Source organism: Charadrius vociferus, unplaced genomic scaffold, assembly GCF_000708025.1.
Source record: "Charadrius vociferus isolate BGI_N301 unplaced genomic scaffold, ASM70802v2 scaffold32, whole genome shotgun sequence".
Classification (NCBI taxonomy): Eukaryota; Metazoa; Chordata; class Aves; order Charadriiformes; family Charadriidae; genus Charadrius; species Charadrius vociferus.
In genome coordinates, this window is record NW_009647856.1 from 5,446,409 (window position 1) to 5,463,036 (window position 16,628).

A 16,628-nucleotide genomic window follows, 5' to 3' on the forward strand; every position below is an offset into this window, starting at 1 on the left:
CTGAAAGCAGGGTCAGCTGCGAGATCAGACCAAGTTGCTCAGGGCTTTACAGATCTAAACTGGATGAAATTAAAATACTATGGAACCTTTCCATACCCTAGTTTAGGCTTGAGGTATGATGATGGCAAACAAGCTGATCTGGACCCTGGATGTATTGTGTGTCACACAGTGCACCACGTAAGCTGGATTCTTGGGCTGGCAGCAGGACACAGACATTGTCATCTCTTGGGCACAACTCGCAAATAAAATTTTCATTAATACTTCTCTCGCCATGATGGCAGGTCAGTGACCTACCTGTTAATGGTGTCTGTTATCTAGCCAGAGATGATCATAAAACGCTTCTTTTTCATGCTTTCATTTGATACTAATTAACAGTAATTGGCCTGAGTGAGCAGGAGCAGAGGTTGAATTGTGTTCTTAACTCTCGAGACAAACTCCAGCAGCAGAGGACAAGCTGTACTGGACCATTGCTTCCTGGCTGACTCAGGCACAAAGTACTTCTGCCTTCTGCCACTACTGTCACCGCTGCCTGCTGTCACCACTCCTCCGCCTGACCTGGGCACTGAGCTCCCATAGACAAAAAGATGGGAAATGCAGCATTAGCAGGACACAGAGCAGCAACAACTTTTCTTCATAACCCTCAGGAAGACTCTGGAAGTACGTTGCCCTTGGTCTTTACCCCATTCCTGGAAAGTGTACAGAAACCACATGCCAGCCATAATCCCAAACTTGCTATAGCAGTGTATTTAGACGAAGGTGCTTTGACATCTCTAAAACAGAAAATGGCGCAAATAGCTCTCCATCTCAGTTTCCTCTACTTGAATATTTATACAACCCACCACTTCAGATGAACTATGAAAAACTGAATACAAAGTTACATAGTCGGTGCCTTGTATGTAATTTATAGTCAGCTGCTTTGGCCATATTAACAATGCGGCCCTTAGGCATCTTATAAATCTCTAGATTGTGCAGTGCCCGTGCAGGTGTGTAGATGAGGATGAGATTAGACACGCTGTGTTTGTGGAGAAATGCACAACTGAAAACCTGAGCAATGATTTTCTTTCAGATCACATATTTGAGAGACAGAAGGCTCGGTAGCTTCATTTTTTTAACCCACAGACTTCTGTGTTTGCCTGCTGCTTGCTTTATGATAGTTATTATTTCATCTTTTGTATCACTGGCAAATGTCCTGTGAATCCCAAACACCCAGGGTCTGCACTGTCAAAAGTGCTCAGAGGAGCAGAAACAGTCTTTTTGTCCCCCAACTGTGCACACTCACTTTTCCAGTCCCACTGGTCTCTATGACAGGACGACAACAAGGGACATACCATGGTATTATATTATTATTCCTCATGCAGATTTACCTGTGAGAAGCATCCACACATAACTGAAGAGAAGATAGGTCTGCTTCTTTCTCCTTGTGACCTGGAAGAACAAGATCTGTGAGAAAAGTTTGGTTCAGGATTCCTGCCCCTTACATTTTAGCATCCAATTTGGCCCTGAAAAGCCAATGGGAGGACCAAGATTCTGCTCTGTTACCTCCTGTGGAAGAGTACTTTAGCACTTCCAGAAGTAATCTCAGTTAGTCTTACTTGCATGCTGAGGTGCTGTCGTAGGGGATGAAAAAGGCAGAGACTGTGCTCAGAACATGACCACGGCAGTGTTAATGAGGATGAGGACAAGATCAAGAGGAGGTTGCACAGGGACACACTGGGACAGTGCAGGACATTGGGAAAATAAATTTCTCTTTTGAGTAATCCAGGTGTGCCCTGGGCTTCCAGTGAGTCCTAGAGAAAATGACATTTTCAAAAGGTGGTGAAGGAAACTACAAAAAGTCACAAAACCAGACATTTAATCCCAAAGATAACTAAATGCTATGTTATTTTTTACCAAATCTCTATTTTTGTTGGCAGCTAATAGTTATACTAGAAAGGCAGAACTGAAAGCATAATCTGTAGAAAAGTAACTTTTCTCCTGAAATAACCTTAATATCACTACATTTCTGGAAGGCATTTGCTTCACCCAACAGAGCACAGTGAAAGGTATTCCCCGGCTAACACTGACTAAATGGGATCTGGTACTAAGCCAATATAGCTGCTTTAACATGACACTAACCTTCAGCCTAGCCTGGTGCTGCGATACAGACATGGATCTTGGTCTGAATCCTACATCACTTCCACGTAGCATATTTCCAGGCAGCTGACTGCTCTACTTGTACTTGATAAATTGCAGCCCAGACGAGCATGTGAATCCACATTCGCTTTCTACAAAGTCTGAACTATTCCCTTCAAGCTTGTCTCTGCCCATTTCTGACTCCCAGTGCAGAAAGAACAAGCTCAGTGACAGCTATATTCCTCTGTCTCAAAGGGAGAAAAGAACTCAGCCCGACCTCAAAATATCCCTTGTGTAAATTTTTGCACTAACACACATTTTTCCCAAATATTCACAACCTTTGTGTAAATGGTCTTAGGAATCAAAAGAAGCACTTTGGGCAAAAGTTTCAGAGCAATGACTGAAAGGATTTGCAGATCCTATCACAAATTTACCTTTCTTATTCATGCAAGTGTTACTGAGTATTTTTATCAAAGAAAATTACCTGGAAATTACCTACCTTCAAAGAGCAACCAGCTCTGTACCTTCATGGAGAAGAAACAACTTTATGTACGAGTACTCTTCACAACCTGACCTTCAACACAATTCCTGTCAACCACAAACTGGCTGGACCTGGCAGACAAATGTGTTCTTTCATTTCCTCATCTGTTAGAACCACGTTTCTAAACACCTCTAAAAGCATCTCAGAGAATGTCTACTTTGGCATCACTGCAATATTTATGGCTATTTAGTTAGCAGATACAGAATATAATGTAAAAAGATATTTCATCACTGTTATCTGGGTGAGTCATTTCCTTTTGTTTCCTTCTCTCTGCCATGAAAGTGTATTTTGTCTGAGGATATAACCAGTGAATACAACGAATACTAAAATCCTTCTTCAACCTTCAGCAGGGGGAAGAACACACATATTCATGCACAAGGGTATCAGAAGCAGGGAAATTTCTAACAAAAATGTCCACAGAATCCTAGCTGTAGCATGACTGAAGCACAGGAGAGATCCTTTGATTTTCTTTCTCACCCCTTGCTCCAACCACGGAGCAGTAAATCAACATCGACTCACCTGCTCACTCTTGGGATGCAAAGGAGTTCAGCGCTAAGCCAGAATGATGATATCTCCATATACAAGTCCTTAAACTTGAGGCATGTAAATCATAAAATAATTACCAAGATTGTTAACTTGGCTTGTAGGGTCTCCACACCAAAACTTACCATCTCCTTAGTGTGGGGGATGAACAGCACAGAGCCGAAAGCAGTGGTGATGTGAATGGTGGTTGAAAACGCCCAGTAAATACAAAGAAGAGGTTAATGTACCTCACACTCTGAAGGCTCCTGCCCCCTCAGTCTTGCATCCACTTTTCATCTCCTACAGTTTTGCTTTTCTTGTTACAAGCGCATCTTTCTACCTGCCAATATGCGAATCATCTCATCTCTTCTAGACTAATGGCACATATATATCTAGCACTTTTCCTACAGAAGAAATTCAAAAGTACTTTTGAAGGCTGAGAGATATTCACTTTCTAAACGGTTATGTGCAATTGCTCCTCAATTCAATACGGGTTTCAAGCAGCACATTTTTCTATTTGCAGCTATACATGGATTCCAGACAATTTGATGGACAACAGAATAAGCTAATGCAGCAATTCCTTTGTATGTAAGAAATATTTACCACATCTGTGGCTGAAATATGAGGCTCAGCTAGGTTTTAGGCTTAGTTCAAACTGTAGTTTTAGCTAGGGAATGAATTGCACCATGATTAGAAATTAGATTTCCATTAGAAAGAAGTTTTTCACTTTAAGAGTGGTAAGACACCGGAACAGGTTGCCCAGAGAGGTTGTTGAGGCCCCATCCCTGGAGGTGTTCAAGGCCAAGCTGGACGTGGCCTTGGGCAGCCTGGTCTGATGGGAGGTGTCCCTGCCCATGGCAGGGGGGTTGGAACTCGATGATCTTCAAGGTTCTTTCCAACCTAAACCATTCTATGATTCTATGACTAGTGGAAACAGGGAAACTATTAGTGCGAGAAAGCTGAGTGAAGCACAGCCTTGAACAAAGTCCTCACACAGAATGTACGTGCCACAGAAATCCGGTGTGACTCTGTGGCTGAGAGTGTATGGACTTTCAGGGTGGACAATGGTTCCTAATGGCTGCATCTGACATCACTTTGACTCCGTGACTCAGTATCAACCACACTGTCATATGGGAGGTTTGGATCAGAAAACACACACACAGGCATGCACACTCACACACACACGCACACGCACACACACTTACAAGAGCACTCACTCATTGCTCTTTAAAATTTGAATTTACTTAGACCAATTCAACAGTAAAAGATATTACTCAATGTATGATTGTTGATTTTGCATTTGCAAAAAGTGAACAGCAAATCAAAAAGCAGGAATCTTTTTTTACCAAAGGGGAGGGAGAACCTCCTGGTGTTTACGTAGCAGCTCTGGTGAGTTGCACTGCCCATAACCAGGGGACAGTCCCAGAGTAATTCTTCTCTCAGTTTTTCCCTTTTTTCCTTTTCTTGCAGAGACCATTACTGTCCTTGTAGCTTCTTGTTATCTCTTTTATCTCTTCACTATACACAGCATGTTTTGCATAGGCTGTATACATGTTCTGTTTTCTATTGATTGTGTCCTAAAAACAATCTTCCCTTGTTGCCAAGGTTGAATTTCTGTAGTGATCAGTAGCTGACTGTTTGTATGTAGCTCTGAAGCCTCAAGCATCTTCCTGAGCTTCTGCTGCAGAACTCTCCTGCTCTCTTCCTGTGGGAACACTTTCTCTGTAGCTCTTTGTCTTTTACAGTAGGTCTTACATTTGCTAGAAAAAATGCTTGATCGTATGCAGAACTGTATGGGATGGGTTTGCTGGACTTGTCTAGTCTAGGCAATGATGACATTCTTGCCTGTAACAGGAGAAGGTTGTGCTTTTGAGGTCCCTTCCAAGTCTATTCCTCTGACATAAATAACTATACACCATGTGCCCCTATAAATATTTTTTATCTAAAGCTTCTCTGAAAGTAGAGTTTTTCCACGGTATTTGTCTATGGCCCTGATGGAGGGAGCAGCTGATCCATCTGCTCCAAGATCTTGATGCCAGCTTGGTAGGGCATACATCCACCAGACAGTGGCAAATAAGACACTGTATGCAGCTGCTATTGGCAACTGACAAAAATGTGCTGAAAAAGTTTTTTAAACTTCCTCTATTACATTTGCACATCTATTTGAATAAATAGCTAATGGCTAGTTAATCGTCCAGTAACTGAAAGAATAAAAAGCCCATCTTTAAAGGCTGTTTAGAGAAGAAAATATCTCAAGTCAGATGAAGGTTTGGGGCAGTGCTGTTAATGTCCCTACTAGACCTCTGAAACACTTTATCAGTCTAAAGCTATCAATGCGTCTCTGCTTCCACCATTAAACAGGCAAATAAATCAACATTTTCTTTTTACATTTTCCCCTGAGGTCCAGTGGTTGCTGTTACTGTTGCTGAAAAATGATTCTGTGCTCTCAGCTTTATCTTTTCTTCCGGAGAGCAGAAGGATTTGCAAGTATTAATAGGACACGCAGCTTGCATGTTGTAGGATAATGCACACCAATGAACGCAGATGATGTTGTGAGAGGTGACGTGCTACCTTTGTAGCTGGTGTGTGATACACATGAACAACCTGAAAAGCCAGGAGTTCATGTCCTTTATCTCACTACCCTTTTACTGAAATTCATTGGTTCAGGTAGCCCACTTTCACCTCTAAATTGGCTGACTCAGCATTTGGTCATTCATGAGATATACTCTGTTGAATACTGACTTAACCTGTCATTTTAGTAGATGTGCATTTCTAGCAATCACATTATTATACGGAAATAAGTAAAAAGAAAAACCACATTCAAACCTGTACAAAGGGAGGTGAATCACATTTAATGCATGTGGCGGGCCTTACAGAAAACATTAGTTTGATGGTTTCTCCATCAGCAGCCAAATTTAACCCAGCCAGCTTTCGTATCTTCTTTGACACAACTCACTTTATAGTCTCATAACTGGAGAACTATCAATGCAGAAAGACACCCACCTTCCTGATGACAACTCAGTTTAGCCAGAGCCCACCTTTGGAGGGTGGCTCTGAGTATAGAAGCTCTTTAAAAAAAACTACACTCCCAATGTAGACACCCTAATTAAATTAAAGAAATATAGGCCGCTTTTTTCATGCACATACTACATTCACAGAGAAAACTGAATCCCACACCATAAGATGTCTGAAACATTTACATTTCCAGCTGAACTCCAATTCTTCTTTGTCTTCCACCAACATTATGTCAGATGTGCCAAATACTATAACTGAGCTGCATAATATGTCTGAGCATAAAAGCTCCTGTGTGTGTTTCACCATAGTGTTTCTTTATTCCAGCTCCGAAGCATCCTACAAGTCCTTTTTTTCCACAAAAGGTTCAACAAATTAGAGCTTTGCTTAATTCAAAAAGATGCCCTCCTTAGAATTCACTACTTATGGTTTTATTTTCATACTGGAAATAGAATTTCATTTTGCAAATTGCCTCATTATTAGCAATTTGTAGGATGATTGCTGAGCATTTTCAGTAGCTTCGTAACAAAAATAATAGCATAGAGTCATAAGATTTGTAGGAAGAGGCAATACCTTTATTAAACTGCCCACATATCTGGAAAAAGCAGAGAAGCTTTTGGCATAACATCTCTTTGCCTTATTTTGTCTTGCATCTTGATCAGATCTTGTGTTTCTAAACTATATACTTTTAAAGAAATGAAAAAAAAGCTCTCAGCAATCACTCTGCAAATGGATAGTAATGAGGCTGTTTGCAAAGTGAAATTGTGTTTCCAGCAGGAAATAAAAAACTGATATACTGAACTCGAAGCAGAGCTTTTCCTTCAAAATAATTGAAGGTCAAATTTATTGAGCAATTTTTCTGATGACCTAATGAAATGACCTTGTGCCTGAAAGCTTGTGTGCTTCTTTCTTCCATAGACTAGTCTAATAAAAAATACTGCCTTTCTTATGAGCTTGAAATTTCTTGAATCTTAGACCATCACAGCTACAGTATTACTATTACTACTATTGCATTATAGGTAATTAAATCTATGTCAGCCCACCTGATTTGGGAGTGTCTTCATATCAGGTCAATTAGGAAATAACAGCCAGAGGGTCTATTTCAAGGTTCATTTGGTTCTGATCTCTAAGGGCAAACTATCTAACTAAATTATTCAGAGCACTGTCTGGAAACACCTCTCTAATCCTCAAGTCCCCACAGAGGAGAGAATGTTTTAACCAACTTCCTTTAATATCTTAATAAATGAATCTATTCATATTTCCTTCAGGCTGACAAAGAAGGATAAAAAATATTTTTAGGTATTCAACACTTCCTTAGCCGTCAGCTACTATATGCAGTCTGGGGGTGGAATTGGCACATCATGGAATGGTGCCTCCAAAAAGAGAAAGGTTCATACCTTTGTGAGATAACCAAGTCCCTAATTCCCAAGTCCAAAAGTGAATTTTAGCAAAATTAAAACACAGCTTCAACCTCCTTCAGCTGCACCCCAGATACATTGAGAAGAGAGGGGTAAGGCCCGGCATCAGTTCCTAATGCTGAGGTTAAATAAGAACGTCTCTCATCCAGAAGTCCAAATTGGACACAGGGAACTCATAACCCCAGGACCAGCAGAAAATCCCAACCAAAACTGCAAGCTCTGAAACCAAATTTAATGATCAGCAACTGGCACATAGCTCACTAGCCATCTCTTTTTTTTTTCTCAGACCAGAACACTCCAAGAGATACCAAAGGCCAGTGCAGAACTTACAGCTCCAGCTCCCAGGCGTTTATGTTGTCACCCTAACAGTGGCCATAATTCTTCATAATGGGATTGGGTTCCCCTTGCTTCTGTTTACAAAATAAATAGTTGGCCTGAGGGAGGAGTTAGGCAGTTTAAAGTTTAATTTCCTTTGTAATTGCAAGTTGATTGCTGGCATATATTACCGTGCATGCATTTTGCCTCTTGTGCCAGCCATTTCCTAAAGTGGATAATCTTAAATTAAAAGAATGGTATCAATCAAAAGGCATTGCTATATTGGAATCTAACAAAGCATTCATATCATTTGTCAGCCTAGCAGATATATGAAAAAAGGAAAAAAACCTTAGATGTTTTTACATGAATGTTTGATCATTTTAAGGTTTGACTGATGCAACCTTAACCAAAAAAAGTTCAAGAAATTCTCTTAATTTCAAGGGATATGTTTTCTATTTTTAAGGAGAAATATAATGACTACAGAACATTTACATGCTTTCTGCCTTCCATGTATCAAAATCCAAAACCTTTAAGAAATCAGAAATTCCCTTTTTAGTTCCTCAAATTTCCTTAAAAAATTAAAAGTGATTTCATTATTTCCTTGATGAAGGGAAAGGAAATATTTCCTTTCATATTTCCCTAAGGTACCATACCATTTAGTTCATTCTCCCCGAGTCCTAAGACCACACATGTTCCCAAGGGCCACACAAGCAAAGGGACAACACACATCTCAAAATGTAAAACATTATACTTGAGGAAAACGCTTCACAGGAAAGGCAGCTAGGGAGTTCTGCCTTCAGCCAGGCTGAGGAGAATGAGAAGGTAAATGAATTCTTCTAATCTTTTGGATCCTTTTTAGCTTATTTGGTCAGCGTCCACACAACTCTTCTCCTGGACTGGTGTCTCCGACAGCCTCTGCAGCAGCCACAGACAGCTTGCAAGAGACAGCCCTTCGCATGTACATTGCAGCAAGCTTGTACAAGTTGCTGTCACTTGGCACTCCAGCTGCCAACCTTTCTGTTCCAGCCACCTGGGTGATATTCATCTCACCTCACTTCAGATACCTCTGTTGTAGATGTATCTTCACTTGTCACTGTCGTTGTGGTCAGCAGAAAAAAAAACAGACACAGTTTGGCTGAGCTACCCAGACACCTACTGTAAGGTGAACCCCAGAAACACCCATTCTCTTTTGGAGGACAGGAGCTCGGGATAACGAACTCATGTGCAGATATTCGCGTGATAGACCTTTGCAACTGGGTATGGGGAAACATTGCTGTCTCTGACTACTGCAAACCCTGTGGGTGTCAGCAACACGTGTTAAATTCCCCTACACCAAGTGGGTTTCTAAACTGAGAGAGGAGCCACAAAGCTGAATGGAAAATCTGTATGCATAGATAGGAAAATTACACATGGAGAAGACTAATCGGGGGTGGTCGTAATCAGGTGTGAACCTGTGCCTCTCTCACAAAATGGCCGTACACCATTCAAGATTCTACACCTTTGCATGTACCCGACCTCTCCGTCATATCTTGTCTGAGATGTTTTGAAGTGAAGCTGAGCCTAGGGATAAGGCATTCACAGGTTTGCTTGTGTTTCTTGAATGAGAAGAAGCAATACCGTGTACAACCCAAACACATCCAGAAACGGTCATGCAGGGGTTAAAAGCGACTACTTGTCTCTGTGAAAACTGATATTTTAATCCCATTCATTATTTATTAATTGTGGAGAAGTACGACGTTGTGACACTGAGCATTCCTTATACTAACTTCTAAATTGCCAAATTTCAGTGTCCCTTCTGCCAATCAGGTGTGAAACCAGCTGCGTTATGCCAAGATAGAAAGAAGAGTGGGTGCATCAGGTCTCCGTTACTCAGTCTGAATGTTCAGCCAAGCAGGAATAAGTCACTTTGACCTCAACAAACTGTATCTAGCTAAAAATAAAAGAAAACGAACAGATATATGCGTTCTCAGGGTCCTCTGTGATACTTTTCAAGATAAGGCATCACACACGCAGATGAGCCTGTTGGACAAACACACCATATCCTGTTGTTATATTATTATCTTGGCTCTTCCTTACAGTGCTTTAATAAGGCACTGCCCAGGATATGTAACAGGAAGGAGTAGGGGGCATTAAAAAAACTATATTTTTCCCGTTACATAAACAAATGTCTTGTTTTTCAGTCTTAAATCAGAAGTTCAGAGTTTTTGCAGCACCATCTAGTGAGACTAAAGAGGTTTTACTCAACTGTTCAGCAATTCCAGCCCATTCCCTCTTTATACTTGCATTTCTTTTTAATCATGGTCTCCTTATAGTCCATTGGCTGAAAGTCTTTGGGGCCAACAAGCTGTTGAAGAAGGTGCCTTTGGTGCACACAATAGTCCTTTTTACATTCCTTTCTGAACAGCATGAAATCCCACAGCTTTGCAAACTGCCGAGCTGAAAAACTGCAGAGCTTTCATCAAGCCTTGTTATTAATGAATTGCCTCCTAGCTAGTGAGCTGTGCCTCTGATCTGTACCTTGTTTTGAAAGAATACACTCTGCGAGCAGAGAACAGATGCGTGTTTTATTGGATGTGAAGGATGTTCTCAGATGTAGGCATACCTGTCATCATTCCTACCAGGAAGCGTTACTGATGATATTTTCTATAAGACAACATCTATACACTCAGCTCTGTGCCAGACACATGCAAGAGTCTATATGCAAAATATCCTTCCTGGCCCAAAGATGTTGCTGGCAAACAAAGCTCAGCCTGATTGCAAGCCAGTTAAGATGACGCTCATCTTTTCCTAGGCTGCCCTGTCTCTTAAAAGTTTCCCTGCGCCTAATTAGGATTAAAACTGCTTTGTTTTCTTCATCTACTCATCCCTGGTTAAAAGATCCTGGAGTACCTTCACCCAACTGAGCCAATGTGCAGAATCAGAAGCATTTCAAAAAATATTTCCCATACAACTTCTTAAAATAATGTTTTTGACTAATAAGAAAATAAACCCCCCCTTCAGAACTTTTTTCTGAATTCTTCCATGTCACCAAGAGCTGTATATCACTGACACCAAAACATTTCCAAATGAAAGCAACTCGTCTGCTTCTAAGAGGACATAAGCACATACTAGTAAGTCATGTGATGGTTAGAACAGATGATCCCACTGTAGGAAGATGGAAACAAAATTACATAATTCACTATAAAAAACCTATGAAGGTATTTTTTGGGTTTATCCATATCTGCTACTAAACCAGTAGTAAAACTAAGCAGCCTTTCCTCTCTTATCTGAAGCTGAAGGAGTTTGTCCTCCGCTTACACAACGGCATCCTCTCCTCTAATAGGATTTCTTCAGTGAGCTGACAGAGGTGGGCTGTCGGCACCGTGGCTCCAGAGGTTTTTGTCTTCTGCACTCTGTGCACCTGAGTGTTTCTCCTGTTCTCATAAATGTCACTGCTGTTGCACCTTCGTTGCTGAACTGCTGCAAGCTGGAGGACAAAGCACCACTGGTTTATCTTTAAGTCACTTCTAATTATCCTTTCTTTTCCTTGATAACTTATTTTATAGAACTTCTTTTGGAGAACTGCTTGCATAATGATAATTAACTTCATGAATCATGGAATCATTTAGGTTGGAAAAGACATTTAAGAACATCAAGTCCAACTGTTAACCTCGCACTGCCAAGTCCACCCCTAAACCATGTCCTTCAGCCCCCTCAGCCCCACAACTACACCTCTTTTAAATATCTCCAGGCGTGCTGATCCCACCGCTTCCCTGGGCAGCCTGTTCCAATGCTTGACAACCCTTTCAGTGAAGAAATGTTTCCTAATACCCAATCTAAACCTTTCCTAGTGCAACTTGAGTCTCTTTCCTCTTGTCCTATCACTTGTTACTTGGGAGAAGAAACCGACCCCCACCTCTCTACACCCTCCTTTCAGGTAGTTGTAGAAAGTAGTAAGGTCTACTCTCAGACCCTTTTTCTCCAGGCTAAACAACCCCAGTTCCCTCAGCTGCTCCTTATAAGACTTGTGCTCCAAAACCCTTACCAGCTTCGTGCAAAGGGAGGAGAAGATTCAAAGAGACTGCTCAAAGGAGACAGTTTGTATTGTCATTCAGATAACCTCTTAGCTAACGGCATGGTTAGACCCAGAGTCTTGTCTCTCGTCTCCCAAGAGATGGATCCAAAAGAGATTCGCTACAACTCTGAAAAAGACCTGCCAGAAATACCTGTTATAAAGATTGTAAGTTTACTCTCAAAACTGAAATTCAACTACAAAATATTCTCAGAGTAACTTATGACATGGCCTGACATCATCTCTGGGAAAATCATCTAGCAATATGCAGAAATTATTATTTTTATTCTAGAACATAAATTCCTACTTTCTTATGATATTGCTTTCTTGCCTAGAAGCATCTTATTTTTATGATTTTTATTACACCATATTTTCCAAAACCATGAATTTTTGGAAGTGGTTCTACAGGACCTAGAATATGTTGATAAATATCAGTTAAAAGGCCTTCATGATTTTCTATGTAATCAGTGAATATATTAATTGCTGCCACCCAGTGGGCTCATTTGTAGGCTTTGGCTCACCATAATATAATTTAATACATCATTGTTTGGTTAAATGACTTCAGCCTCTTCATCTGAAGTAGTGTGATTTATTTTCCTCTATCAGCAACCCCTAAAAATGAATGTTTCAAGTTACGAGCTGTGGTTGACTTAAAACATATCATCCTACAAAAATACTTTCCTTCATATTTGTAGTGTGGGAACAGCCCATGGAAGGCAACATACACTTGAGCTTCAAGCTAAACTGTACATGAGATTACCTGCTTTGCCTTCTGGACCTGCCTTCGAAGTTCAAGGCAAATACTTTGCACTATTTAAATGATAAATATTCCATCAGAACTAAGTTGTTAAAGGTGTTACACAGGGGGAAGTCTTTCCTGAAAAGTGCTGATATTTCTGACCCTCCCGTAACTTGCACTGGGGTACTCGCGCACTTGAAGTTACGCACTTGACAGAAGATAAGCCGTGCAAACAGTTTGCAGTTTGTTGTCCTTACCTGCTTTGTTGTTTGTTTGTTGTCCTTACCTTACCACTGGTGCCAGCAGAAGTCACAGGCTCTCAGGCCAGCTCCTGTATTACTCTGAAGGGAATAAATTGGCTCTTAAAAATGGGCTGCTGTGTTAACAGCTTCTACAATCTGTATAGGTGTTATGAATAATGAAATAAGACACCGGCAATGACAACACATTGTTGAAGAGCTGTTAAGTGCTGCATTATGATTTCATTTTAATGCTGCTCCTGGATGAGAGAGCTTGCATGCCTGTGCCTGAGGAGGAGGAGGCAGAGAAGGGAAGCTACTTAATAGTCTTCTTGTTGACCTATATTTTGAATTTAGCTACCTGTTTAATTTAAAGCATGTTATTTCCAGGAGGACTGGCCATTTGAGGGAGTATTATGCTGCCCTTAATTTTTGTGCACTCAGAGGACCTGTCGGTCTAGACAGTGGTACAATTAAATGCCAACAGTGAAGAAAAAGAAAATAATCTTCTTACACATTCTTGGGTTACACAGACCTAGTCTGTAGTCCTGCAAACCAAGGCTGTCCACCAATTGACACAGATGAGGTGCTAAGGCACAGGAGAGGGCAGGGATAAGAACAGGCAGTCTTGGCTCAAACCCAGATGAGACTATAGCTGGACATAAATTATCTTCTGACCCTCCCCTAAGATAAGAAGAAAGCTGGGAAAGAAATGCCCTCCAATTCCAGCACCTGTGGAGGTGCCGGTTATGTATCAACCCTCCAATCAGGGCATCTGTGCCAAAAGACCACTGTCCTTTTTACTGACCTCAGTGGGAGTACTGCAAAATAAGGTAACACTCTGTAGGAATAATGGTGAAAGAATTTGGCCTCAGTGCTTTATAGAAGCTAAATAAATCTACTGCAAGAAACCCAAAGTATCTAGAGGTTGAAATGGAGGAAGATATTACATCCTTATATGATATTGTTCATGCTCAAGCACAGCATGGGCACAGATTCAGGGAAAAAGATTTATTCCAGCAATGACAGTGGAACCACTTCTGTAACCAAAGACAGTGGGGAATGAAATCACCTTTATTGCTCATCAATGGCAAAAAAAACCCACCCTTTTGTTTCCTGCCTATAAAGCTGTTCACCTTTGATGCTCCAACAAATGACCAATAAATCACATGGTAAATGCAATTTCCTTCTACATTTTTAGTATTTCTTCCTTCCCTGCATGAACCTCAGCTGGAGGAAAAAACAAAAACTCTCAAGAGCTTACCAGTTGGAGGTGTTACAAAATTGATTTTACAGAAGGTCACAGATCCAGTTTGTGTTTTTTTCATCTATTCCCCAAACAAGACATAGGACCAAAGCAGCACATGCTGGGAACCTCAGACCAGATAAGAAATATCAGAAATGGGTAAAATTGAAGCAGAATAGATGGGATTCAAAATTTCCTTCAACACATGGAAAAGTGAAAAAGACATTAAGAAATTGTTGAGGACTTTATAGCTACTTCTCCATCATCCTCAAAATGAATCCCCTATTCAACTGGGTTCCAGACTCTTGGCCTCAAAACTGGTGTTTATTGATCTGACCATTTAAATTTCCTTATATCATGACAACCAAATTTCACCAAATAATGCTGAGTCTCAGTTAGAAGCAGACCTCTTTCTTTCAAGAGAAAATGTGAAAGGCAGCAGTTGTGCATACTGGGGAAAATAACTGGAGAATCCATTTTTATCTGGGGCAAAAAAAGTAAGGACATTGCTAATCTAACATATCTTTCCACATTCACAAATATTTCTCATACTGTAAAGTGAAATAGAGTTCTACTATCTGAGTTCTTTTCTTCTTCCAAGTTCAAACAAGGCATAAACATTTCAAAAGTGGGACAGATACAGACCTCTCAACTTACTTGTTGACACTTGAATAGGTTTCTATAAGCTGCCAGGTGTCTGTGCTTGCCAAAACGATGAAAAACGTCATCTACTGTTTCAATAATAACATTCTCTGTTTCTCTTTTTTTCACAGCTCCATTCAACCCTCCCAATGCCGCCGACAGTATGGTCAAATTTGATGCCTATGGAGATGGGATAGGACGATACAATGTGTTCAATTTCCAGTACACTGGAGACAGATACTCCTACGTGAAGGTTGGTCACTGGGCAGAAACCTTGTCACTTGAGGTAGACTCTATCCACTGGTCCAGGAGCTCTGTCCCTGTCTCCCAGTGCAGTGACCCCTGTGCTCCTAACGAGATGAAGAATATGCAACCAGGAGATGTCTGCTGTTGGATTTGTATTCCCTGTGAAACCTATGAGTACCTGGCTGATGAATTTACCTGTGTGGACTGTGGGCCTGGAAAATGGCCCACGGCTGACCTGACTGGCTGTTACGACCTACCAGAAGACTACATCAAGTGGGAAGATGCTTGGGCAATAGGTCCTGTTACCATTGCATGCCTGGGCTTTATTTGTACTTTTATGGTCATTGCAGTGTTCATCAAGCACAACAATACCCCCCTGGTCAAAGCCTCTGGCCGTGAACTGTGCTACATATTGCTCTTTGGGGTCTTCCTGTCTTACAGCATGACTTTCTTCTTCATAGCCAAGCCTTCTCCAGCTATCTGCACCCTGCGTCGTTTGGGGCTAGGAAGTTCCTTTGCTGTCTGCTACTCTGCCCTTCTGACAAAAACAAACTGCATAGCCAGAATATTTGATGGTGTAAAGAACGGTGCTCAAAGACCGAAGTTCATCAGCCCCAGCTCTCAGGTCTTCATCTGCCTGAGTCTCATTTTGGTACAGATTGTGGTGGTGTCCGTGTGGCTTATCTTGGAGGCCCCTGGCACCAGGCGGTACACTCTTCCAGAGAAGAGAGAGACTGTCATATTGAAATGCAATGTCAAAGATTCCAGTATGTTAATCTCCTTAACATATGATGTAATCCTCGTAGTCTTATGCACTGTATATGCCTTCAAAACAAGGAAATGTCCAGAGAACTTCAACGAAGCCAAGTTTATCGGTTTCACAATGTACACAACGTGCATCATTTGGCTGGCCTTTCTCCCCATATTTTATGTGACATCCAGTGACTACAGAGTAAGTCTTTGGATATCTGTTTCCATAAATCATGTGCATCACTTTAAAGGACCGTGTCGTCATTCACTAAAAGCTTCTTTCACTTCTTTTGTCCCCTGGATCCCTTGCAAACAAGCTCTGTTTCAATGTTAATGTCCACGTAAGCATAATACCAAATTTTAGCATATTTCTAAGAAAGATGGTCCTATTTCAAACTGAACATGTACAGTTAGAGGTGGAAGGAATTAGTACTGTCAGTCTGATTGTGATAGAGGCATACAATATGGATTAAGTGTTCTTACTGGTACATCAGTATACGAACAGAAAAATCCAGTAGATCATGAGTTAGAATGAGTCATAATGAGTTATTTGGTGGAGGTGGGCCTTAAATTAAAAACTGAACTAGCTAGTCTCCTTCTGCAAAAGGATCTGCCATTCAAATACAGTCTTTTCTTCCAAAGAAAAAGGATAAGGAAAGAAATGCAAAATTTCCTATGAAACAGGATTGCTTTAAAAAAAAATCTGACAAAGGTTACACTTGAATGTAGAACTTCTTAAACATTAAATTGTTTAAATTGTCACATAGTGTTGCAAAGCTTCATGTTCAATAAAAT

General features: G+C 40.8%; 1 protein-coding gene across 1 annotated transcript in view; it reads left to right on the forward strand.

Moving 5' to 3' along the window:
* GRM3 (glutamate receptor, metabotropic 3) overlaps positions 1 to 16,628 on the forward strand; it is a 49,206-nt gene that overhangs the window by 20,023 nt on the left and 12,555 nt on the right. The window contains exon 3 of the mRNA XM_009882932.1: positions 14,969 to 16,035. Coding sequence (XP_009881234.1) covers positions 14,969 to 16,035 — 1,067 coding nt within the window. The remainder of the gene's footprint in view (positions 1 to 14,968; positions 16,036 to 16,628) is intronic.